Source organism: Strix aluco, chromosome 3 (genome assembly GCF_031877795.1).
Source record: "Strix aluco isolate bStrAlu1 chromosome 3, bStrAlu1.hap1, whole genome shotgun sequence".
Classification (NCBI taxonomy): Eukaryota; Metazoa; Chordata; class Aves; order Strigiformes; family Strigidae; genus Strix; species Strix aluco.
Window position 1 is genome coordinate 53,170,907 of NC_133933.1, and position 24,512 is coordinate 53,195,418.

Below are 24,512 nucleotides of genomic sequence, written 5' to 3' on the forward strand. Positions count from 1 at the left end.
TGTGGGGGAGGTATTAGCAGGTTTCTAAATAAGTTGTTTCTATGTGATTTGTTAGTTTGGTCCTGCTGTGTTTGGAGTTCTCAAATACTGTGAAACAAGCTATAACAACAACCAGCTGTAAAATCAATGCATTATACTGGTAAGCATCGTGCTGCTGGCTGAAGGTGTTGCTCTTGTTAAAATGCTTAAGGAAAAATAGATTTGTCTGTCTTTCTCCAGTGACAACCACCCTCATACCTGGAAGAAGCTGTATCTTGCTCATCATTGGCCAGTGACTGTATGTAAGGTGAGATTTCTGATTTTGTTGTCTTTTATCCTAACAAAGGTATCCTTGGAAAAAAATGTTTGAAAACAAAACGAACAAAGCCCATCAAGCGTTTAATCTTGCTTATGCCCTTATATCTTTATAAAGGCTTTCACTGATCTTGGTGCAACTTTTGCTATTTTCCCTGCACTCCAGAGTAGCAGTAAACAACACAGGATTGTTGTGTGTTACAGATACAGTAGTCAATGTAGGACATACTGTACGTTAAGCCTTAATCGCTTGTTATATATTTTGTGATATCTTGTTAGTTGTAAACTTAATCCTAGACTTTCACCAGACTCTGTAAGGACATTCACCTGCCCTATCTAACTGAAGACAGCAGATTAGTACTTGAACTGTCTGCTGTACAACAAGTTTTAGCTTTGTAATGTTGGGTCCAGCATTTTAATAAGTCATCAAATATGGATCAGTCAGGAAAGAGAGCTATAAAGCTGTTATGGCAGGTGTCTGAGCATTTCTGTGTTTGAGGGGTGGGAACCAAAAGTGAACCCAACTTTCCAACATATGTCTGTCAAAAGCACAACTAAAAGGTGTACCAGTTACGTCCTTTTTTCTATTAAATGCCTTCTACCATCTGATAAATAGAACACTTCTCCTATGCTGGAAATACTTGAAGGCCTCTTCTCATACAGCTGAGTTAAAAATATGCTATACTTCAAAATGGAAGATGTGATGAGATTTATTGCCACAAGAGTGAAGAACCCTGTAGATAATAGAGAAGCTTCAGTTTTGGGCAAATGTCTCTGGACCCAAAAATATCCTGATTCTGGGAGACTTAGTCTATTTGTTACAATATTAGAGTCTTATTTTTTGTGCTTTAGATACTTTTTTTTATTCCTCATTCCTATTTCTGGAAGTATGTATAAAAGCAGTAGCAGCAAAAGTCACATGCTGCCTAAATGTATTTTACATTAGTTAAATGTGGAGGGGAAGTATCAATAACAAAACTAAGATGTGGATGACTAACTGAGACTAGGGAATGACCACTGTTGTGTTTTTTTGTTTGTTTGCCTGTTTTTGAGAGGGGAATAAGGGCATATTTGATGCAATTTGTCTGATTTTCTGTTGAGTAAATATTACTCTTACTGACTTCAAGCAGAGGTGTTGTTCAGGAGTCTGCCTGGCACGAGTGGGCGTTCACAGTCAGTAGCAGTGCAAACCCTTGCTTGTATGAATGAGATGTAAACAATTAAAAACTAAAAAACCAAACCAACCAAACCCCACAAACCAACCAAACAGAAACTCCTATCAACCAGTTTTCCCACTGTATATTCATGCTAGCTACTAGTCTTAATTCCAGGGTAGTGCTATTGGTAAATTGACAAATAACCTTTATAATTTCCACGGAAATTGTAATGAATAATTGAAGATATTAAGTATCAGAAAATGTAGGCTTTCTTAAACTTTGTTGATTCCTTACGATCTTCTGTAGTGAGAGGTAGACAGAAACATTCCAAAGGAGTGAAGAAAAACTGAAATTAAAATAACATTGTGACTTTTTGCCCAGTTTCACATCACTGAGTCATATAAATAAACAGAATAGCAACTATACTCCCATAACTGCTTTCTTTTTGCTAACATTAATGTAAGAGAAGTTCCCAAATTCACCTGTTTTTTTTTTAAAGTACATAGATTCTTCTGCATGTTCAGTGTATTTATATATGATTGCTGTGTTATTTCAGGGAGGAAGTATTTTTAATGTCATTCTTCAGTTCAAAACTGTTGACATGATGTTGAAAGGAGAAATAGCTGGGTGAAGGAAACCGCAATACTCATTATATCATTTATGTAAAAAACCTTTGAGACACTACTTTGTGCAACTACTTACTAGTTTATGCTTCCTATGTAAAGGAACCTGATTATAGACTACTTCGCTACATACTGTGTTCTTGTTAGGTGTGTGGATGACCTACATCTTAATTCCTACCTGTTTTGCATATCTGTGCTCAAAAAGTTTTTCAGGCTTTTGAAGGCCTGGAAGATCTTTTCTAAAATTTAGTGGGCATAGTTCAGAATGCCAGAAATCTGAGAATACACATCTCCCAGCTCTTCCTGTGCTTTAAACTGTATGTGTTCAGCTGGTGCTTTTTAATACTGAGTGTGATTGGCACAATTAAACTGGAAAGTAAGTGTTTTCTAATCATATCTTCTAAACTAACCTATTAAAATAAAATAGTGAGTATCATGGAAGCAATAATAACCTCAGGACTTAACTACTGACTGCTGCAGTGATAGTGAGGAGGAAGAGAGATGTTCTTCCTCATCATGTGATTAGAAATTCCAGTACCATTAATTGAGCTAAAGTGCCTATGTCTTCTACAAAAATATCCAAGCTAAATTCACAGACCTCAAATGATTAAGAATTTAATGTTTCCGTAGTAAATTATACCAGTGGTGCAATTTGTTGAACTTCGTGTGGCTGATTCTTGTCACACTTAAACTTTCTGGTAACAAATTAATGTAAATCCTGTTAGGTGGAAATAGAAGCAACTTAAGGGCAAGAAGAGGGAATTTCCCCCTTCCTCTTTATGGAGTTGTGAAGATCTTTAATACAAGAACTGAAAAAGAGAGGTATTATTGCAGCTTTTGCAGCTTGGAGATTGTAAAAAGATAAAATCTTCTGTGGGTGTTTCCTTGTGAAATGGGGAAAATCCGGTGCAAGTTTGTAGGCTATGAAGTTCCTCGTCTGTTTAGAATGGGAAGGATGATAAAGAAATGGGTACTAAACCCTACTGTCATCTGCATTTTACTGCACATATGTGCTGATCAAATGAAAGAATCAAAAGAATAGGGCTGGTGAACAGAACAGCCTGAATTCAAGTTTGAATGCAGTGTTAAGCAGCAGATTAAACTTTTTCTTTTTTTATATGAGATAAAACGTTTACTAATTTCAGGCTTTGTCAATAATTTTATAGCAAAGGCTTAAAGGAAGACTAGAAATGCTATTTTTTCTTTGTTTTTGGTAAAAATAGAGGTAGTCACGTAATATAGAAAGAATTAGAGTGACTGAGGGCAGTACACTGTTGTGATCTAGCATTAGATCAAAAAGTTCCTTAGACGAAGGGAATACCTTTATTTCTTTGTTTGTATATTAAGCCAGGTGTGTCAAAGTGACTCCAGCTCTTGACATATGCTGTTTTGGAGAAAAAGGAAAGTGTGTTTTTTTTTTTTTCCCCTAAATGCCCATGTGACTCATAAAATAACTCTTAATATGTGCCTCCAACTTCTCTGAATACAGTCTGGTTTAGACGTTTTTGTGGGTCATTATCTTCTGTAAGGATCAACACATGAAAGGTTTTAGCTTATCAGCTTGTGCCAGAAAGGTGTTCAACAAGAAGTAAATTTGTTTTATTTCCCTCATTCCAATTTTTTTCAGCAACCTTATCAATTTGTTTCGTTCATTGATTGTTTTACCCCAGGGGGTAGGGCGAAGGAGGAAGGGGAATAATTCCACACTATTTGGGGAGAGAAATTGAAGAGCTGAACTCTTTTCACAGTTTCAAAAGCAAGGGTTTTTCATAGCAGTCATGATGTTTCATTACAAAATAACACTTAAAATTCATGGCGGCCCACTTAAACAGGGGGGCTGAAAGGAAGAGCAGGATTAAATATTTAACTTCCCAGAAGCTGACTTTTCATTCAAACCTGGTGTGTCTCTATGTGATCTGGTAGCAGTACCCTCTCCTATGTACAAGCTGCTGTACCAAGGGATTTGTAACTTGGGCAGCTCTACAGGTAACACTTCATGACAGTTTGATGGTGTTTCACTTTTTGACATTTCAGAGGTGAAAGAAGCTTCCACGCTTCTGGCAGCTACTCTTTGCTTGATGTCTTGCTGTTACATTGTGCTGCAGCATTCCCTCTCAGCATGGTGGGTGCTGTAAAGGCTCACTGGCACTTTTCTCAGTGTTACAGATCACGTATGGTTAGTTTGGATTGTTTTGAGTATGAGATTGCTTTAAAACAGGAGAAAATAATGTTCCTTTTTCAAATTAATCTAGATATAGAAGGCTTTTCAGGGTCCAATGCCTACCTGAAAATACACATTTGTAACTGTTTCAAGTCAATGGTTGCCTGAGGTTGAATTAGTCCTTCAGTGATCAGTATATGATAAACAGGAAGGCTGACAAGAAGTATTTTTGCAGAAGGAGCATGGGTACCCAGTTTCTCAGATTAGCGTTTGCTCATTTTATAATATTGATGTAAAATGAACATTGGAAGATACTATGGCTAGAATTAAGAAGGAGGATGAATGAAGCTGGACAAAGCACACAAAGTGTGATCTAATGCATTGTAGGTTTCATTGACCTCACAGTTCTGCCAGCATACAGTGTAATACCAAGAGCCTGATGAAATGTGTAATAAGGTTAGTGCCGTGATAGGGGAGAACTTATTCAAAATTTAAAATACTCTCTTTCCTTTAGCATGTCTGAGAACTGTGGTTAAAGATTGGGTAAGGAGTGCAGTTGCACTGTTCTTGTTACCACCCTTGGTTGAGCAAGCTGGTTCACTGTCAATGTTTTTCAGGGGAGGATGCATTAGCTGCTGGCTATTAATTTGGTGTATTTTGGGCTGGATAGCTCAACTCTTGCAGCTGCACAAAGCTTGTGTCATGACAAGAGCAATATTGCTTAGGTGTTTGCATTGTGTATTTGTTGAAAATATTCCTTTCAGGAAAAAAGCTGTTGCTGGGTTTAATTGCTTCTATTACTGGTGACAAGAGAGGAGAGGAAGGAAATAGGCACAGAACAAGAAAGTCTTGCAGAGCTTGCAGTTTTGCTGCCGCTGGCCTGTGGCATGTGGAAGGCAATTAGTGAGATTACAGGCCTCTCTCTGCTCTTGTCTACACTCTGCTCTTGCTCTGGCATCACATAAAAGGCATTGTGGCATAATTAAGACAGGATGCAGAGCTGAAAAGGAAAGCTGTTATTATGGAGAAAGAAAGTCTGAGGATGTTGTTATTTAATGGCAAAAAGTGTTTACTAAAAAGAGCTGTAATTACTAAGCAGAATAATCAGGGAAAATACAGTAATAGTATTCTGTGATGTCTGCACATGGATTTTTTTGGTTTTGTTCAGGAATATGTACTCTGCTCTAATCAATAATTAATGTGTAGGCTATTTCTCCTGCATTATCAAAAGTTTTGACTGGAGACTTTTTTTTTTTGTAGGAATGTGTATAGTCTTTCTCCTTCTCTCCATTCCCTTGTTCCTCAAATCAAAATCTTTAAAAAATATATTTTGGAATAAGCAACCTATTTAATCTCTTCTTTGTATTTTTCTATTTTAATACAACAGCAAAACTACTCCTGGATGCTTAAAGATGGTTGTGTGCTTGTCTAATATTATAGTTTATTTTGATGTTTTTTATTGTAATGTCTTTGCACTCCTTGAAAAGATCTGATGATGAGAAAAATACAGAAAGCTGCTAGCTGGCATATGATAAACACAGATTTAGCTCCATTCATTTAACATGGATCAGGACACTTTCTATTATGTTAGAACCTGTCCTTTGTCGTCTTTTTACACTACCTTTCAGGATTCCCCCTGATACTTGATCTGCTTCATAATTTTAATGCCAGTTGGTCTCTGCAGAGTGACACAATCCATGACAGCTTCAAGTAACTGGAATTCCCCAGTTCCTGACTTGGGCAAGCAAAAGTTCTCATGTCTCACCAGAGCCCTGGACCACCAGTGAATGAGCTTTTATTTTTTCTTCTAAACCATTGTCCCTGGACACATATAACAAATATTCTGTATTTTTTTTTTCCCCACAGATGAGTGCTAATGATTGTCAAGACCCTCCTGAGTACTGGACAATCCATGGACTGTGGTATGATCATAGAATGTTTTTATTTTAGCCTGAAAAGGAAATCAAGTTTTGTACCAGGATGTTTAGTGCTTTTTTTTTTTTTTTTTGAGAGTTTAATCTAGCTGGTTTTATGATTCCTGGACACAAAAGCCTTCATTTTGTTGGAAGTCAAAACCCTATGGTTTGATATAAAACTGAGATACACTTCTGTAGCTCATGACTCACTGAACTCCTGAAATCCTCTTGCCACATGAGCATTTTATTTATACATCTCCTTGTAAGATCAGTAATGTTCTCAAACAGAAAGGGAAGTATAGTTTCCCCTCGTTTTTTTTTTTTTCTCCCTGAGTACACAGAATTTGTTAATGTCTCGTGACTGCTTGTGGCTTTAAGTACCTTAACACAAATACTGCAAAACTTGAAAAACTGATTTGCTTCAGAGGAATCAACTCACTGGCATTGGTGCCAATAACAGCCATTCAAAAGTTTTTCTGAGAAATACGGGGAAAAATTCAGTACAGGAGTTTAAGCTATGTGTGTTGGAAAGGTGAACAGCATTATGTCTAGATTTGCAGTGAGTGTCTTGATGATACTTGCAGAATCATCACTTGGTGCAGTGGTTGAGGAGGTCAGTGTCATTAGTGACATCTTGTGCAAGATCCTTCCATATCATTTACTGCACCTGTATGACTTTTTTACAGAGTGAGAGGGACTGGAGGGCCTGACAAAGAGCTTCTGCATGGGGAATGTTTTGGCCCTAATTAATGTCTTGAATTTTTACTTCTAAAACTCTGTGGATGCTGATGGGTTACTTGCATTTTTAAATAAAATCTCTAGCTATTAGCTTGCATATTTAAAATTCAAGCTAATGACATAGAATTATGCTAGTTAACGTTAGTGAGTTAGGAGACCTCTTTTTTTCACTTTTATTTTGCTTCCCTAGGCCTGACAAAACTGAGGAGTGTAATAGGACATGGCATTTCAATGTCACCGAGATTAAGGTATTTAAAACAAAAAATACCAAGCAGAGCTAAGTGCAATTACTTTTGCACATCATATATGCAAAATCTGTAGCTTATAATTTATCACTCTTAGTGTTTGCTGAAACGTATCTTCTTTTAAGGACTCCACAGATTCATTAGGTGCTTCTGGTACTACTTGAAGTTGCAGTGCTTGTGATCTTGAGCAGCTGTTCCTACCTGATTTTATAGACATGCAGTTCAGCCGCATCGCGCTTAAAAAAAAAAAAAAAACAAAAACCTAGAGGACGTACGTAGTGGATCTGCAGTGGCAAAAAGTACCTGTGAAAAAGAGGTTACAGTCAGTCCACGTTCTCTCTTCCATTTTCTACTACAAAGCCAGAAGACATTAAATAAGAGTTCAAAGTACATTTCTTCTGTTTTTTCCTCCCAGGGCATTAGTCTTTTTTAATTTAAAAAAAAATATATTCCAAATTTCATTCAAATGTGTTGTAAACAGGAATAGGAGGTTTGAGCTGACAAATGTGAAAAGCTGCAGGATTCGACAACTACTGCAGGGACAGTTGAAGCGAAGTCTTACTTTGAGGTAGTGTGTCGGTATTAATCCATCCAGATATTTGGATAGTTGTACCTACCTGCTTCTTCCAGTGACAACATTTTCAGAATATTGAGGAAAAAGACCTCTTCTTTTTCTGAGACTAAATATTTCAGTTGGGGATGTTGAAAGATAAGGCTTCAGTTCTAGAAAAATGTATCAATATATGTAGATTGTAAGAAATAGCTTTTCAGTACTGTAGGTGCATTTACTGACTGTGACATTTTTAGGATCTTATGTCAGACATGAGACACTATTGGCCTGATGTGCTTCATTCATCTCTGAATCGCACCCAGTTCTGGTGAGTACAATAAAACCTAAAAAGTATTTTGGATATTATTTTATTAAAAAAATCTGAGTTAGTAATTCTTCAGGTGAGATGTTGTACATGTTCTCATGTGTCTGGGAGGCCACTGAAAGCAGTGTGTCTCGTCAGTCTCAATTACAAAATAAATCTGTTTTCTTGTTAAAGCACCTGCAAAATGCAGCTGTTGAAGAGAGGGCTATGGCAGAGGTTTTGGAGAAATGAAACTTAGTGAGAGAGAGAGAATGTGTTTCTTCATTTTGTCCCCAGGGAGGAGAAGCAGCTGCTACTGATACATTAAATGTGAATAGCAGTAGTGCTCCTGGGATGTCACAGCTAGCTGCAAGAGCAGCTTCCAGGCCACTCCTCTTCCTAGCTAGCTTCACTGTGTTGCTGGCCTTGAGACTTTTGCTTTTGGGCTTTCTCACAGAGGAGGAAATGGAAAAATAAGATGCATTGGATCATCCTAGTCACTTGTATACCATGGACTTCAGGAGAGCAGACTTTGGCCTCTTCAGGGATCTGCTTGGCAGAGTAGCATGGGATAAAGCCATGGAGGGAAGAGGGGCCCAAGAAGGCTGGTTAATATTTAAGTATCACCTTGTCCAAGCTCAGGAGCAATGCATCCCAACAAAGAGGAAGTCAGGTAAGAACACCAGGAGGCCTGCATGGATGAACAAGGAGCTCCTGGACAAGCTCAAACACAAAAAGGAAGCCTGCAGAGGGTGGAAGCAAGGACAGGTAACCTGGGAGGAATACAGAGACACTGTCTGAGCCAGGGATCAGGTTAGGAAGGCCAAAGAACTGGTAGAATTAAATCTGGCCAGGGATGTGAAGGGCAACAAGAAAAGCTTCTATAGGTACACTGGTGATAAAAGGAAGACTGGGAAGATGTGGGCCCTCTCCAGAAGGAGACGGGAGACCTGGTTACCCAGGATATGGAGAAGGCTGAGGTACTTAACAACTTTTTTGCCTCAGTCTTCACTGGCAAGGGCTCCAGCCACACTGCTCAAGTCGCAGAAGACAAAGGCAGGGACTGGGAGAGTGAAGAACTGCCCACTGTAGGAGAAGATCAGGTTTGAGACCACCTAAGGAACCTGAAGGTGCAGAAGTCCATGGGACCTGATGAGATGCATCCATGGGTCCTGAGGGAACTGGCAGATGAAGTGGCTAAGCCACTATCCGTCATATTTGAGAAGTTGTGGCAGTCTGGTGAAGTTCCCGCTGACTGGAAAAGGGGAAACATAACCCACATTTTTAAAAAGGGGAAAAAAAGGAAGACCTGGGAAGCTACAGTCTCATCTCTGTGCCTGGCAAGATCATGGAGTGGATCTTCCTCGAAACTATGCTAGGGCACATGGAGAATAAGGAGGTGATTCGTGACAGCCAACATGGCTTCACTAAGGGCAAATTGTGCCTGACAAATTTGGTGGCCTTCTACAACAGGGTTACAGTGCTGGTGGATAAGGGAAGAGCAACTGACATCATCTACCCGGGATTGTGCAAAGCATTTGACACTGTCCTGCATGACAGCCTTGTCTCTGAGTTGGAGAGACATGGATTTGACAGATGGACCACTCGGTGGATAAGATTGGTCCTCAGAGTCTTGAACTGGTTCCACAAATGTCTTATGGAAACCTAAACCTGTAACTGTTGAAAATGGTGGTCTCATTTTTTCCTCCCTCCACTCCTCTTGCACTGTGCCAGGGAGAGCATGACTGCTTCTTTCTGTGGTAGCACAAGTTTATGCCACCTTAAACTGTTCCTGGAATTAGAATAAGAAAGATGTGCCGTAAATCTAGCACCTCCCATGCTTTGACCGCCTACCTGCTCATAAAAACAGGTGCATACCAGTCCTTATTTACTAACAGAGATATTTTGGTAGGTAGCAAGTATGAACTGATACAATCTAAACCTTTTCCCTTTCACTTCAAGGCTAGCAAATAGCAGTTATTTCAATACCTGGAAATAGAAATATCATAAAAGCAATACAAAAGTGAGGTTATAACACTAATATTTTGATTGACAGAGTAATTCATTCCCTTTCAGTAAGGTGACAGATGCACTGTAACTGACAGCTCTAACTGCAGACTTTGTAAATGCAAGCTTTAAGCCAACTGAAAGCCAGTAAGATCCCATTGTACATCTCCCTTCAGTTAAAATACTGTACTTCAAAATTAAAAAAAAAAAAAAAACAAAAACCCTATAGTGTAAAAATCCCAATACAGCAGAAAAAAAGAATCTGAAAGTAAAACTGACTGCAATTTTCATTGTTGCAGACTAAAGGCATCTTAATTAGGTAAAGAGCATGAGCAGTGACAAGCAAAATGGATACTGAGTATCTTAGCATATGACATGAGCATTTTTCCAAGACTGCTATAATTGTGTAATATGTTTCTTCCTGGCTTTACCTCTAACTGTAGCCCTGGCTTAAAAGAGGAGGTAAGAAATCTTCCTGGTGATTTTAGTATGGCTGTGGGTACTTCTGTAAAGATACTTGCAGATCTTTGTTCACCTTGTTAATTTACAGACTGACAATTGCCACCCAAGAGTTTGAACTGGACAGGATAGAATGCCTTAATACAGGATGAAGGGTTATGTGTGCTTTGTACCTCAAAATTTATTAACTGAAAACATCCCTTTATAGTAATTAATAACTTTTTTGACCAAATAAAAATTTCTTGACCAAGAAAATTCCCTTTAGGATGAGTTTATACATATGATACAGAAGAAGGAATCAGTGTTTAGCCTATAGGACAGCTGGGTGTCCCTTACCTTCTACATTTTGTGGCAGCACTTGCAGTTGTGCTTTACAGATTTTCTTTGTTCCTACCCTAATAACGAGCCAGTTCTTGAGCTGGGTGGTTTCTATAATCCTTGGACTTACCTTATACGCTCCTGACTTTGTCTATTACGTGTGCATGACTTTGTGCTTGGGGGAACTCTGTCCTTGTTGTACATAACAGGAAGCAAAATCTCTTTGAGTTTCAGCTTCCTTTCCACACAGCTGAGTTGTGCCAATTTCATTCCTTTGCATTTCTGCAGCCCCCTGAGACTTCATTTGTAGGACTTAGCTTTGAGGTATGGAATTGTAACATTTATTCTTAGCAGCACCATAGAGGAAATGGTGAAGGATAAGTTATATAGTAGAATCCAATCTGGTGCTGTAAGCCCCACTCCTGTGTGCCTGCCAAAGTACTTGTGTCCTACAAGGAGGAAAAAATGTTCATCAAAGTTCTTGACAGCTAGCAGATGTGCTCTGTGCTATTGCCTAGTTCATGGGAATGAGAAGTACAGAAGAATGGGTGGCCTTCATGAATACAGGCAACTGTGTTCTGTACCCACATTTCACCCAGCTGTGAGCTGAGGCTCAAGTAGAATTACCTTGTCTTATTATGGTCTAGGTGAAGGATAATGTGTCTTGGTGAATAACACTGAGACATTAATTCTTTTGATTTCTAAACAAATTATTTTGTTATTCCCTGGTACCTGCAGCTTCAACGTTTCCTAACTGCTTCAGTTTGCATTTAAATGGAGGATGTGAAGGTGAAATTTCATATGCCTGTGCTGAATGGTCAGAATTAGCTGTATCTGCATCTTTTTTTTTTTTTTTTTCACATGGCTGTCTGCAAAATAAAGTAACACTGTCAAGAGTGTAATTTGAAAGTTTCAGTAATTGTTTTGTAGTGACTCTAAAGTAGCTTTCCATTTTGGAAGCTCACAGGACTGATTAAAAAACTTGATCCCGGTGTATTCTTGGCTTGCTGCAGCTGATGATGCATAGGTAGTGTGTGGGTAGCTCTGTGTATTTTCCTTTGGGATCCCCATGGCCCTGTGATCAGTGTGAACTGTACCAAACTACTTCAATAACAATTCCATGTTAGCAGTAATATGCTCTTGAGCACCGTCAGATCTTTTGCCCTCTATTTCTGCCTTCTTCCTGGAAACAGCAGGACACTTAAATACAAGGACAACAAAAAACCTTCAAAAGACAGGCACAACACTTTAACATTAGTTTTGCACACATGCATGCATATATTCTCTAAAGAAAAATTGTGCTCAATATCTCTTGCTAAATTTAACCCTAAAAGAGCTTCCATTTTCTTTAAAACTGTTGTCTCTTCTCTCATCAGTAATTTCAAATCCCTTGTTGGGAAATCTGCTGTTTGGCCCAAGTAAAGAGGACTTGTCCAGGCAATTCACTTGACATGTAGTCAAGTTGAGTGTTACAGCCAAGATGAGAACTCTCTACAAGGCTAAATTTGGGAATGTATGGTGAAAACCTTCCAGTAACATGTCTTCTCCCCTGCCTCAAATTTCTTGACACCACAGTTTCTTCATTCATTCTCTGTTCAGAAGTAGTATATGAATTTCTCTAGATACAAACATAACTTATTTGAAAGCGTTTTCATTCCTTAAGAAACAAACTGAATTTTTTAATATGAATGGACAATTCAAAGGTAGGATTTCAAGTCAATAATAGTTGTTCTTGTGCTTCTTTGTTTTTCCATGAGGTTCTTAAGGCATCATAAGGTCAGAGAGTGCTGTGGTAGTGGCAGAAATCTGTGATTAGGTATCTTGTGTACATCTGAATTCATACCTATTTAATACAAGCGGCTTGTGAAAATTTGAAAAGAAAGTGGAAAAAAAAAAAACCAACAAACCAACCACCACCAGCTCCCCAGATCCACAGGTGGTCTTATTAAAGCCCATACTGTTTAGTCTTTCAATAGACTTCAGACTTGATAGAAATATATTTTGAGCTTTGCCCCATTTTTTTGTCCTATTTGAGTTTGTCTGCCATAAAACTGCAAAAATTGCTTTCTTTCGCACTCTGTTCCATGGTATTAGATGACTTGATGGTAGAATAGAAGGAAGACTTGAGAGCAGCCCTGTGGAAATACTGCCACAGGCCAAAGTAAAAGTATAGGCAACAGTCTTGTCTTAGCAGCTTGTGCGGTTTCACCATTCCACCCAAAATAAGGGTTAGTCTCTTCAGTTCTAAAAAATTTTTAGTGCTTTGAAAGTACATTTAACATAAAAGGCTCCATTAAAACTTATACAAAGCTTAGAAATTTTCGTTTTCTAGGCAAATTCTTACCATTCTGATCTCCAAATGTCTCTTTGTAATACACTGAGAGACCTTTGTATCATAAGAGATACATATATAAGATACATATTTACTTCGTAAATTACTTAATTATTTTAAAAACAAGCAGATTCAAAGGAGACAGCTAAAAAAAACCAAACACCCAAACTGTTTGGGATAACAATCTAAAGAATCACCTGAACAGAGCTTCTGGCTTTGTCACGCTCTCTTGACACAGAGTTCTTTTAGTCAGTTTTGAAATGAAGTAATGGCTTATTCCACGTTGCTGTCTATCTTGTCTCCTCACCTTACAATGTCTGATCTTAAAAAGATAGCTGATGTGGGGGGAGAAGAGTGTTATCCCTTTGGTGGGAGAACAGGTGAAGGGCTGAACTATAAATGAGTTTTGCATAAATGCATATACATAATTTATAGGAAAACCAAATACTGATTCTGAATGTCCCACGTCCATAATAATATCCAAACCATTAGATCATCCTCTCCTTTATTTTTTACAGCTCTTACATTAGTTTGAAAAGTCTCTCTCTTGCAGCTGTCAATGTTAAGGCGAACTCATTTATATCTTTTTAATACAACTTACTGTCTGAAAGAGTTTTTTCTTAGTCTGATGTTACAAATCATAATGAGGGACTTCTTGGGCTTCTTCCTTACTCTCCTGATAGGTCCAAAATCTCTTGGTAAATGATTCTACTAAAAAAATACGTAGATGTTGCTGTAATTGAAATGGTGGGAGTGATCTTTGTTTTGCTTTTTGCATGTGCGGTATTTTTTGACTGCAGTGTCCTACTTTACACATGTAGCCTTTCAGATACTTGATTTAAGTATATTGGCTAGATCGTGCAACACATATATCTTCAGATAGTGTTTTCTAAAACTTAAATTTTGCCTTCTTCCTAAAGGAAACATGAGTGGGAGAAACATGGCACTTGTGCAGCCACGCTTCAGGTGCTTAATTCTCAGAGGAAATACTTTGGTAAGGCCTTGGAACTCTACCAGCAAGTTGATCTTAACAGGTACGTAAATGAACTCAGTGGTCTGCCTCTTATTTCAAACAGTTTCTAAAAGTTTCAAATCTATCCTAAAAAAAAAAAAAAAAGTCTAAAAATCTGATGGCAGATGGGAAACGAGTATTAGCGTAAATTAACTTTAGTACTGGAGTTCAGAAGAAGGGTTGTCTACTCTGAGAGCATGTGTCTGGTCACTTCAGAGTCTGGTAAGCCAGCCATGTTCTTTGCAGTGTTGTCACATTTTAGACACTGGCTGTATTGGCTATATCTCACTACCAAAAGCTATGGTACCTGTAAACTTCTAAATCAAGTGACAAATATCCCAAACTTCTGAGTCATACTGAAACCCAAACACTTGTTTTTAGAAAGACAGTACTCTGCTCAGAGAAAAGGACAAGCTGCAGGCAAAATTGTGCAGAACATGCTGGGAAAAAGCTGAGAGGTAACGGCAAGAGAGCATGCCCTGAGGAGCAGTGTTCAGTCACTGCAGGCAGCCCTCTGTTGTCGTTTCTAACAGCCCCCACGTGACACTCTTGCTTTGTCCTAGGGGCTGATTCCTCCTCATGGTTCCAAAGCACTGGCCATTCCAGATACAAAATCTTGATGGGAATGTTGTGGTTTGTCCAAGTGCTGTATGTACACGTTCTGGCTGCAGGTGAATGCCAGAAGGCCAGAGTCCTTTCCTGATCAGTGCTTGGTATGGGTGGGAGAATGTCTGACTCAGATTTGTTAACTGGAAATTGTCTTTCTGTATAAGATGACAGTATCTGAGAGAGGAAATAAGTTCTTCTGTATCTAGAAACGTATCTTTAAAAAAATTTTTTTAAAATCCTGTAAATGTTCTGTCAGTATCTTGCCCAAGCAAGTTCCTAACAGTCTCATTCACTTTGCATATGCACAAAGGAAATGCATCTTTCTCCCACCCCCCTCCTATTTTTGTAGATGTCTTGTAAAACTGAGATTTTTCTAGTCACAGTGCTTAAGAGCATGTCATATGTAGTGTTAACATTAATAATGTCTGAGAAGTCATTTGCCTGAGTAGCTGTGATGGTGTGACTAAAACATTTAACAGATGGCAGAGTGACCAATTATGTGACTCTGTATCAGCATGTGCAACACTGAAAAAGAATAGACTGAAACATGTTGAAATGAATTGCTCAGAGCATATTCTCCATTGTAAAAATGAACATAATTAATCTTTACTGAAAAGAATAAAGACTGCTAATGTTCTCATTGTACTTCATTTATACTTGATGGAAGAAAGTAGTGTTAGTGATTAAAAGATTGTTTCCAAAAAGGAAATTATTAATAAGAGGATGTTATGCAGGCTCCTGTAAGAATGACAGAACATCATCTATTTTATTGGCCTCCTTATATCCAGAGTCAAATGACTATGACAAACAGATCTGTAGTCAGCTGGGTTAAATCTCCCCTGTGCAGAACTTGGCCTTGGAAGGGTTGAGCGTTATCAGCACTTGTGGATTAAGTCCTGCAAGATGCTGAACATTCCCATTCCTTACAGAAGAAGCTGGGACTTAAAGATTTGGCACCTATCGAGTCCTGAATCTTCTTGTCAGCTTAGAAGTGTGGGCTTCCCTCAGGACCAAATCTAAAGGAAGGGCTATATAGGCTAGAGGTTCTTGAGAGTTACTTTGTTTCTCTTACGTGAACAACCTTTTCTCTTCAAAACCTACTTGTTAGGAAATATTGCTGCCCTGACGATGTTGATCCAGATCCACACACCATGTCCCTCTCCCAGTGTGCTGTGCACCTCCCGGCCCAGCAAGCCCACCCTGTATTGGAACATGAGGGTGCCTAGAGCAGTCTCACAAGTCTGCCTCTGCCCCCTCCCGGTGGCTGGAGCACAGGGGTATAGTTCAAGGCAGGGAAAAGGAGGCAATTAAACTGCATGCCCTAATTGGTGCCCAGTGGAGCATTCCGAAGGTCCCACAAATAACAGTAATATTGCCCTTTTTCCTAGCTGTGTGTGAAGACTGAACTCTCCCAGCTTCTCAGCTTAAGATGGGGGAGAGGGTTCTTCCTCACCCTGCTGAGTTGGATAGGAAGTGACCTTTCTGAAAAGGAGAAGCTTTCCTAGGCCTGGTAGAGGGTGGAAGGAAGACAAGTTTCCCTTGCTCCCCGTCACTGTAATGCTTGTCAAGTTCTCACTAAAATTACCTATTTACCTAATGATTATGAAGTTATGTTTGCATACAGGAACCATGGAAAAATGTTTTATCTTTGTTTCAGTTGTCTTCTGAAAGCTGGGATAAAGCCGAGCAGTTCATATTACCAGGTAAGAGGCAATCTTTTATAAAACAAAATCATGTGCGGGTACTTTCTTTTTCATCAGGAGGCAAGTAATTTCTAGAGAATAAGTGATCTTTTTTAAATTGTATAGTTCTTTAAGGTTGTGTTTTATCTAAAAGTTTTTGTGAACTTAAGTGTGGGAGCTGTTGGAAGATGTGCTAGTGACTTATTAATTTATATAAGCTTTTTAATTTTTCAGATGACTGCCATAAAGGAAGCTCTTACAAGATTTTATGGTGTAATGCCAAAGATCCAGTGTCTTCCTCCAGAAGAGGTAAAAATCCCAAACAAACACACACTCCCCAAATCCTTCAAAACTGAAAACCAAACAAAAAACCAACAACTTTTTTTTTTTTTTTAAAAGCGCTTTTTATCAAAAAAATAAAAGCAAAAATAGAGTGAAAAATCCTCAGCATGGCAAAATTTAGGTCTGGGTGTTCCTTGTGTATACAGCTCTTTGCAGATTAGCTATTGCTTGATTCTTGGAGTTGAGTTCATAAAAACATTGCTTACTTACTGGCACCACTGAGTTCAGCTTATGTTACTGTTGCCACAGACTTTTCTTAATCCAGAAAAATTGTTAGTGGAGGAAATGTCCATTCTTTACCTAATAACTTTGCTGTTAGTGTACTTACCCAGAAAGTGGGAGCACTGGGTTTTAAAGGTCTCTTTGTCTTAAAAGATTCGAACCTGCATCTTGTGCAGGAATGCTGTAACCACTGTGCTGGTATTGCTGTAGCTGAGTACTTTCCACTCCTGCTTAAGCTTAATTGCCATATGGCAAATTACTAGAACCAACAAGAGTGAGGTGAATGGAACCAGTGACTGTTGGTCTTGACAAAGGGTATTGCCTGTCAACAGCAGTCTTCCCTTCACTGGGCATGGCTCATGTGTCCTGCATGAAGAACAGAATCCTTCAGAAATAAAGCAGCTCAGAGGCTTGTCTCTGAAGTTGTTCTCAAAACCCCCTACCTAAAGAGGTATAAAAAGGCATTTTGACCTTCACTGTGGTTCAGGATGACCGTAGTCTTTCCTTCTGAGCCAATAGTGGCTAAAATTTCCATTTCTTTCTACTTTTCCTTGCCAATGATTTTACTGTGAATCACAGTGCAGTAGAGAATGTGGTATGCAGAGACGGTGTGTTAGAACGTAAAATCAGATCATCATATCTGAACCAAAAATGCCTTTGAAGGAACAAAATAGTATTATGAACAGTTACATGGGTAGGCTGCATAGCTGTTTCTTTCCTTTTCAGCTAGGTTACTCCACTTTTAATTCAAAAAGAAAACAGAAAACCAAACCCACAAGATACCTTTCCCTCTTACGAGTGGTTCCTTATTATCTCAGCTTGATAAAAATGGCTTACTACAAAACACTTGACAGAGTTATTGCCCTTACAGATGACAATTCTATGAAAACTTGCCAAGATACAGTTGCTGTTGGAGTTGAATAGCTTCTATGTTGTCAGCTCATTTGCTTTAGTAGTGCTCTGAGGTTTTTATACTCAGACGTTTCTTCATGTGAAAAAGAATTCTAGGTTACAATTATTTTTAAAACATATTTTTATGTTACTTTAAGCAACAGAGGAATATGAGTTGAATGTGGGTTGCACACTCACCCACCACTTGATGTTGAAGAAATACAGAGCTAACAAAAATCCCAGTTTCCAGCTCTGTTCACTGTAGTTCTGCTATTGCTTTTAGTACAATTGGGATACTGCTCAAATTATGTGAAGGTAATTTACAGCTTGAGTCTCCTGTGCTTAACAGCTGAAGCTAATGAATAATAGAAAGGAAAAAGTACACCCCAGTTACTTAAAGATAGCCCTTTCAGAGTTCCAGCCATGTTGATGCCTGAAGTGCATTATGGGGCTACTTTGATGCTTAAAACATATTACACACTTGCTGTGTTCTTAGGTTTCTTTTTTTTTTTAAAAAAAAAAAAAACACAAACAAAACAAACCACAAAACCCCTCCAAAAAAACCCCAACAACAAAAAACCCAAAAACAAACCAAACAAAATCCCAACCAAAAAAACCACAATAAAGAAAACCCAAACCACCAGCAACAAAAACTCACCACAGTTACTTTTGTCTTGTACATATATATTTGTCCTGTTTAGTGGTTTCAAAACCAATTTTTTTCCACATGCACTTTGTCATACCTAAGCATTCTGGGGGACTTTTGTAGAATCTTCTTTCCCACATGAAAGGCTTCTGTGCCTGCCTGCCTCATTAATGGCCAATATTTTTCTTCCTAGTCTGTCCTGTAGTCCAAAAATGACATTTCTGCTACTTTTGACAGCTTGCTTCTGTATTCTTTTCAGTAAAAGCTATTATAAAACCAAGTTTCTTTTCTCCTTTTTGGAGAATTTTCTTTGCCTCAGTTCCCATCCTGCTACAGAAGAGTTGGTGAAAGGTGACTTCCAGGTCACACACACCCTTCAATATTCACAGAGTTCAGCCAGAGCTCATGATTAAGGTGAACAGCTTCTGTGTACGGTGCAGTTTTGGTAAATGCTAAGATAATCGGTGCCATAGTATTTCATAATGAGACTTACTAGTTAGGCAGTTTCCCCAAATTGTTACTGAATTATGTGGTAGGAATGTGTTTCCATGTCTGCTTGCTCCTTAAAGACAAGTATGTACTATAAGCTGCTCAGGGTGGATGCCTCTGGTGTCTCCTAAACATTTTTCAAGTAGCAGATATACAAATAAGCACTACTGTATTCTATAGATAAGGCAATATATCTGAAAAATTGATTTATTTTCTTCTCCTCATCAAGCTGATCTCATTCTGTACATTTCTAGGGTGAAAAAGCACAAACAATTGGTCAGATTGAATTCTGCTTCACCAAAGAACTGCAGCTGAGAAACTGCACGGCGCTGAAGGGTGAATCTGAGCCAGTGCCGGCTGACGTGAAGCTTGGAACTGAGGAGCTGTCTGTCTGCAGTGATACTCTCCCAACCTATTATCCTTCACAGGTCCAAGATCACAAGTGAAGCCATAAGAGTTTGAAAAACTTTTTTAATCAGCAAAAAAAAACCCAAACCCTTGAACAATATACCTTGGAAAGGAGTCTTGACTTGGCAGTATTACAAAGCCCTGTCCATATCATGCTGTGAAGATTTCTGCTGGAAAATAATGCTGCTTTTTGCCATTAAAGGAGGATGGTCCGCATTGTAATATCAGTTACACAGGTTGAAATATTGAATGGGGGCTCTGATACTGATGAGATCAGAATCTGATTTAGAGCTTTGCCTGGACTTTTGGCTTGCTTATAGTCTGAATCAGTGTTCAAAAGAGAACTGTGACTTCTTAGTTTCACTTGTAGTTAAGTCTGCCACTTCAGCCACTTCTGATTTTTACCAGTGAGTAAGGGAAATTAAGTCATTCTTTGTTTTGAAAAGATGCTTGTCTCTCTGAGATGTGATGACAGTTTATTGAGAAGAAAATAGTGTAGACAAAAAGAACTTGTAGACCTGTCTGGAGGTCCTTTCCCAGAAATAATACCCCCTGCCTTGCATAAATTTGCTCTCCAGAAGTGCTGAACAGAGGCCACATCCTCTGAGGCTGTTGCATTTAGGGTGAGAATAAATTTGGTAAAAGATAAATCCCCTTGCGTTCTAGCCGGTCCTCAGAGATTAGAGGGGCTAGGGGCGGCTGGACTTATCCCTCAATAGGTATGCCAGTTGGGGCTGTAACTATCGGTCTGACCCGGACGCCCGAACAGCCCGTATGCTGTAGGTCCGGTTGCGTTAAAAACAAGCCGTCAGGTTCACAAATAGTGCGGATTAGTGGCCGTCACTATAGGCTTGACCCAGGCCAAACAGCCCATACACTGTAAGTCTGGTTACATTCAAGAGAAGCAGATTCATGAATAATACAGTTTATTTTCATGCAACATCTACAGATTCTTTAAGATTACCTACGATACATGCACAAACTGCAGGTTGGCTATGTAGCACTACACAAAAGAAAAAGGATTGCAATCACACACACGCAGTTCCTGGGTATACACTCGGTGTAGCTGAGGAAATCTTACCAAAAGGTGTCCCTTCTGGGGGTGGGGGGGAGTGTGTGAGAGCACAAACCTGTTGATCTGTCCCTCCAATTTGGCATCAGATTATCGTCCCTCCAAGTTAGGTACAAACTTGGGGTACTATTTATCTTAGTAGGTATGAGTGAGTGGGTGGGACTGTAGTCAAGTCATTGTTCTGTCAGTAATGACATAATTCTGTGGTGCCAAGGGATACAGTTGGTTTTTGTGGGAAAAAGAGGGAGGATGAGAAGCAAGGTCGACTTGGTGCAAGGGTTGCAGCTGGGTTGTGTGGGAAAGAAGGGAGGATGAGGCACAGAGTTGGATGGTTGCTACAAAAATCATCTTTCGAGGGAAACGAGTAGAACAGGAGATAAATCTGTCCTTGAAGTGAAAGAATGAGACCGCGCAGCCTGCACCCTGCTTTGCATTCCTCCTTGGCACCACATCAAACAGAAATCACTGGACCTTCATCCCATCCTGTGTTTATTCTGGGCACTCTGTGTCAAGGAAAATGTGTGCTTTGCAGATTTCTCACTGTTTTGCTGTTTTGCCTTCCTCACACTTCCAATACCTAACAGAGGCATTAAACTTTTCCTCACTTAGAGATCACAGTGGACCAAAGATGGTAACTTTTGCATAACTTCTTAATGAATTAAATAACATTCACCAAGTTTTGGCACTTCTGCCTGAAGGACCCCAGGAAATATGTATTTGTAGCCTTACCTATTCACTGATTGATTTTGCTACAGTAGCTCTATACAGTCTTGAAGAACAACCAATCTTAGAACTTACTTGCTAGTACAAGAAAATGTTAGAAATATGTTGTTATTAATCTTTCATTGTATTTGAACATTTAGCATTACCCCACAAGTGAGTGCCTGCACTTTTATTTAAAAATGAGATTGTCATGTAATCACTTTTTTCCAAGAAACAGCTTTTTATAGGTGAAACATTAAATACTACATGATTTTCAGTGAAAAGTAAAAATGTTAGCACTAGTGCATCTCTATTCCATAATGATTAATAACATGCCACAAAGTTGGATGTTTTCAAAGGGGACCAAATTTTGATGACATGCTCTACACGGTGCTGTGTTGGTGTGTCTCAAATTGTCTTGCAAAGAAAGACAATTACAGCTTAAAGAACCATCTGTTAGAATAATATTACTGTGAAAATATGAAATGTGATATTAGGAACAAATTTGTTACATCTTTTGGGGTTTAGAAACTTCTCACATTTACTCTCTTTTTGATTGTCCCTGTTTCTCTACCACCTTTCATTTAAGGCTCTGTTACATTGCCATGCCAGAGTGCTGTCAGTTTTTTAGTCCTTTCTTTAGAAACTCAGATATTTATGTATTTCACAGTTAAGAAATGAATATGATCTGACTCTTTCAGTAGAGCAAGAGTTTCTTTTTCAAAATTTGCCTTCCTTCCTGAGAGGGCAAATATACTAATATATACTAATACTATATTAGTATACTAATGGTAATCAGATCTAGTGTTTTTATAGTAACCATGGCGTGTTCAGTTCATGTTGCACATGACCAGAAGAATCACAATTCTTCATTCCCCCAATTCGCCATCTTCATCTAAGCAAAAGTAGGGAGACCAAACTAAAATGCTTAAAAAGACTAGAATGTACTTCTTTTTGTGGAATCTTTTTGAGACCACTAATATTTTTTTCCTTCTAATTACAAAAATTATCTCAGCCTAAAGAAAACAAATACTTGTTGGGAAAAATGCATTTCTCTGTAAAGGTGCAGCCCAAGGCTCATGTACTTTTTAAAACTCTTTCAAGTATTATTTAGATGATACATAGGTTTTAGGTGGACTACACAGAGTGCAAACAACTTAGAATGAACATTAATTTACAGTTCACATTATAAGGTGGGTTTTTTTAAATAAGCAAGACTTCCCTTTTCCTCAAAACTGCTTTTTTTTTTTTTTTTAAAGGTTTGGATTTTTTTGTCCTTTGAAGTCCCTTGTTCTCCTTTTCCTTTCAGAGCTCTCAGAGTGCTGTGCCATATCCTTGCTTGTTAAGCTAATCAGCAGTGAGGGAAGTGGAAACAGTGATTGGTAACTACCATCAGACCATCTCACCAACATCTTGCTCAGTGCTTTTCAGTCACTAGTTTGGTTATGAACACAGTCCTTAATTAATAGTAGACTTCTCAAAATCTCACTATAAATATTGCCACCTTGGATGAGCAGGTGCAGTATAAAAAATACCATGAAATCCACAGCAACGTGATGTACTGCCAAATGAGTGATTGTTAGGTTTGCCTGTTTTTCTGCAGTTGTTTTAATTCCTTGGTCCTCTTCACAGTTAGAAGAAAATCTGAAACTTGGAAGCAGTGGTAGCATTGGTTCTTGCACAGACATACGCTTAATGGAAGCTCAAATGAAGAGCCTGATTTTTTTTTAAATTGCAATATAAATTATATTTTCTTTTATAATGCCAAATAATGCTTAGGGAGACAAAATATACAGTATGGGTTCTCTGCAGTTCAAATGTAATACATCAATTTGAGCAAAGCAAACAACTGCAGATACGTCCTTTATAAGGAAGGGAAACAGACACTAACAGCCTTCACAGTGTAAGTCTCAAAGGTAAAGCTGACTCTTGCCAAATAGAGAGTCAGCAGATAGTATGGCTTCCACTCATTTTTCAGCCTCATTTTCAAATGCAAGAAATGTGAGGGAGCTGATAAGTTTTAAAACTTTGAGGAAAAACTAGCATAATCTGAAATGAGAAAGGGAGAGGAAGGGAGAGAGACAGCAAAGCCAGCAGCATGCTAAACAACAGCCTGCCTCTGAGTAAAAAATGACTGATGAATGTTAAGGTTGACTGAAAATAACCTCACAGACTCTGAAGTCCTGTTTAAAGGGACATACCTGAGATACTGCATTTGCCTTAACAAAAACACACATTCTTTTTATATTGCCAACTTATTACACATTAAATATTTTAATTTGATATGATTAATTAAAGTAGTAGCTATGATTAAAGTAGTAGCAATAAAACACTCTGTATGACTACTGTTGCTTGTTTTTTGACAATCCCACCTGCCTAACTTCTAGGAAGATACAAATGTCTTTTAGAAGCTATTGACTGATTTTTAGGCAGAGAGATGCCAAGACACTGTAAAGTTTTAAGTGATACATTCAAGGGATGCTTTAAGAGCTATGTCTGAATGTGGGCAACCAGGATGAATGAATGGTAGCATCTGTTCAGACCAAAGATCTTGTCCAGCCCTTTATGTTCTCTCTAGGAATGGCTCACAGCCAGTTTCCAGCCTTGGCAATTGTTTTCCATCAGAATGTATATAATTTCAAGAGTTGGATTAACACAAACTAAATAGAAGAGGTAAACAAAGGTATATTGGGAGCCTTAAAATTCACTTGACTTCTGAAGTGTCACTCACTTCCTTAAGCAAAATAAAGTCTATCAGCCTTGAAGATTCAACACAGCCTGGGGAAGATGGGGCCTATATTAATTTCTGCATCATCAAATAAATTACCTAAATCTCAGCAGGGGAGTTGTTTGTGTAGTCTTTGTGCTTTAAAACACTAGTCAGCTTCACAAGGGGACCTAGCTTGTTTATACCCCTTGTCCATGTGCTCTCTTGTGCAAAATGCATAAGCATCCCTTGGTGTGTAGGTTAGACCATGGGCTGTCTGTTGTCTTTCCAAGGACAGCCTCTCTTCCCAGACCATGGGCAGGTTCTTTTCTCCCTCTTGTTCTCTCGGTCTCTTCCTGGCTTGCACTGAGCCTTTCTTGGCTGCACAGGACCCCAGCTTCAGCCAAGTTTACGGGGAGGAGGGAAACACAAGATTGGAAAAAGCTGCTTCCGCTCAGTTTCTGTAGGTAGCTACCCATGCACGTGTATATTGTGCTTAAGGCCATGTCTGTCCCTCCCTACCAGCAGCCAGCTGATCTGCCACTGCCAACGGGAACAGGAGATGGGAGAAGCAGAGGGGACTTCTCCCCATCACTCCTGTTCTTAGTAGGGGTAGCAACCAGTTG

The 24,512-nt window shown here is 38.8% G+C and overlaps 1 protein-coding gene across 7 annotated transcripts in view; it reads left to right on the forward strand.

Annotated features, from left to right (window-relative positions):
• Positions 1–24,016, forward strand: part of RNASET2 (ribonuclease T2) — a 32,841-nt gene extending 8,825 nt beyond the window's left edge. For all 7 annotated transcript variants that reach the window (XM_074818597.1, XM_074818595.1, XM_074818596.1 and 4 more), the window contains 8 exons: positions 220–286; positions 6,102–6,157; positions 7,080–7,137; positions 7,942–8,012; positions 14,025–14,138; positions 16,383–16,428; positions 16,642–16,716; positions 19,252–24,016. In XM_074818597.1, coding sequence (XP_074674698.1) covers positions 220–286; positions 6,102–6,157; positions 7,080–7,137; positions 7,942–8,012; positions 14,025–14,138; positions 16,383–16,428; positions 16,642–16,716; positions 19,252–19,443 — 679 coding nt within the window. In that variant the 3' untranslated portion in view covers positions 19,444–24,016. The remainder of the gene's footprint in view (positions 1–219; positions 287–6,101; positions 6,158–7,079; positions 7,138–7,941; positions 8,013–14,024; positions 14,139–16,382; positions 16,429–16,641; positions 16,717–19,251) is intronic.
• Positions 24,017–24,512: the final 496 nt, after the last annotated feature.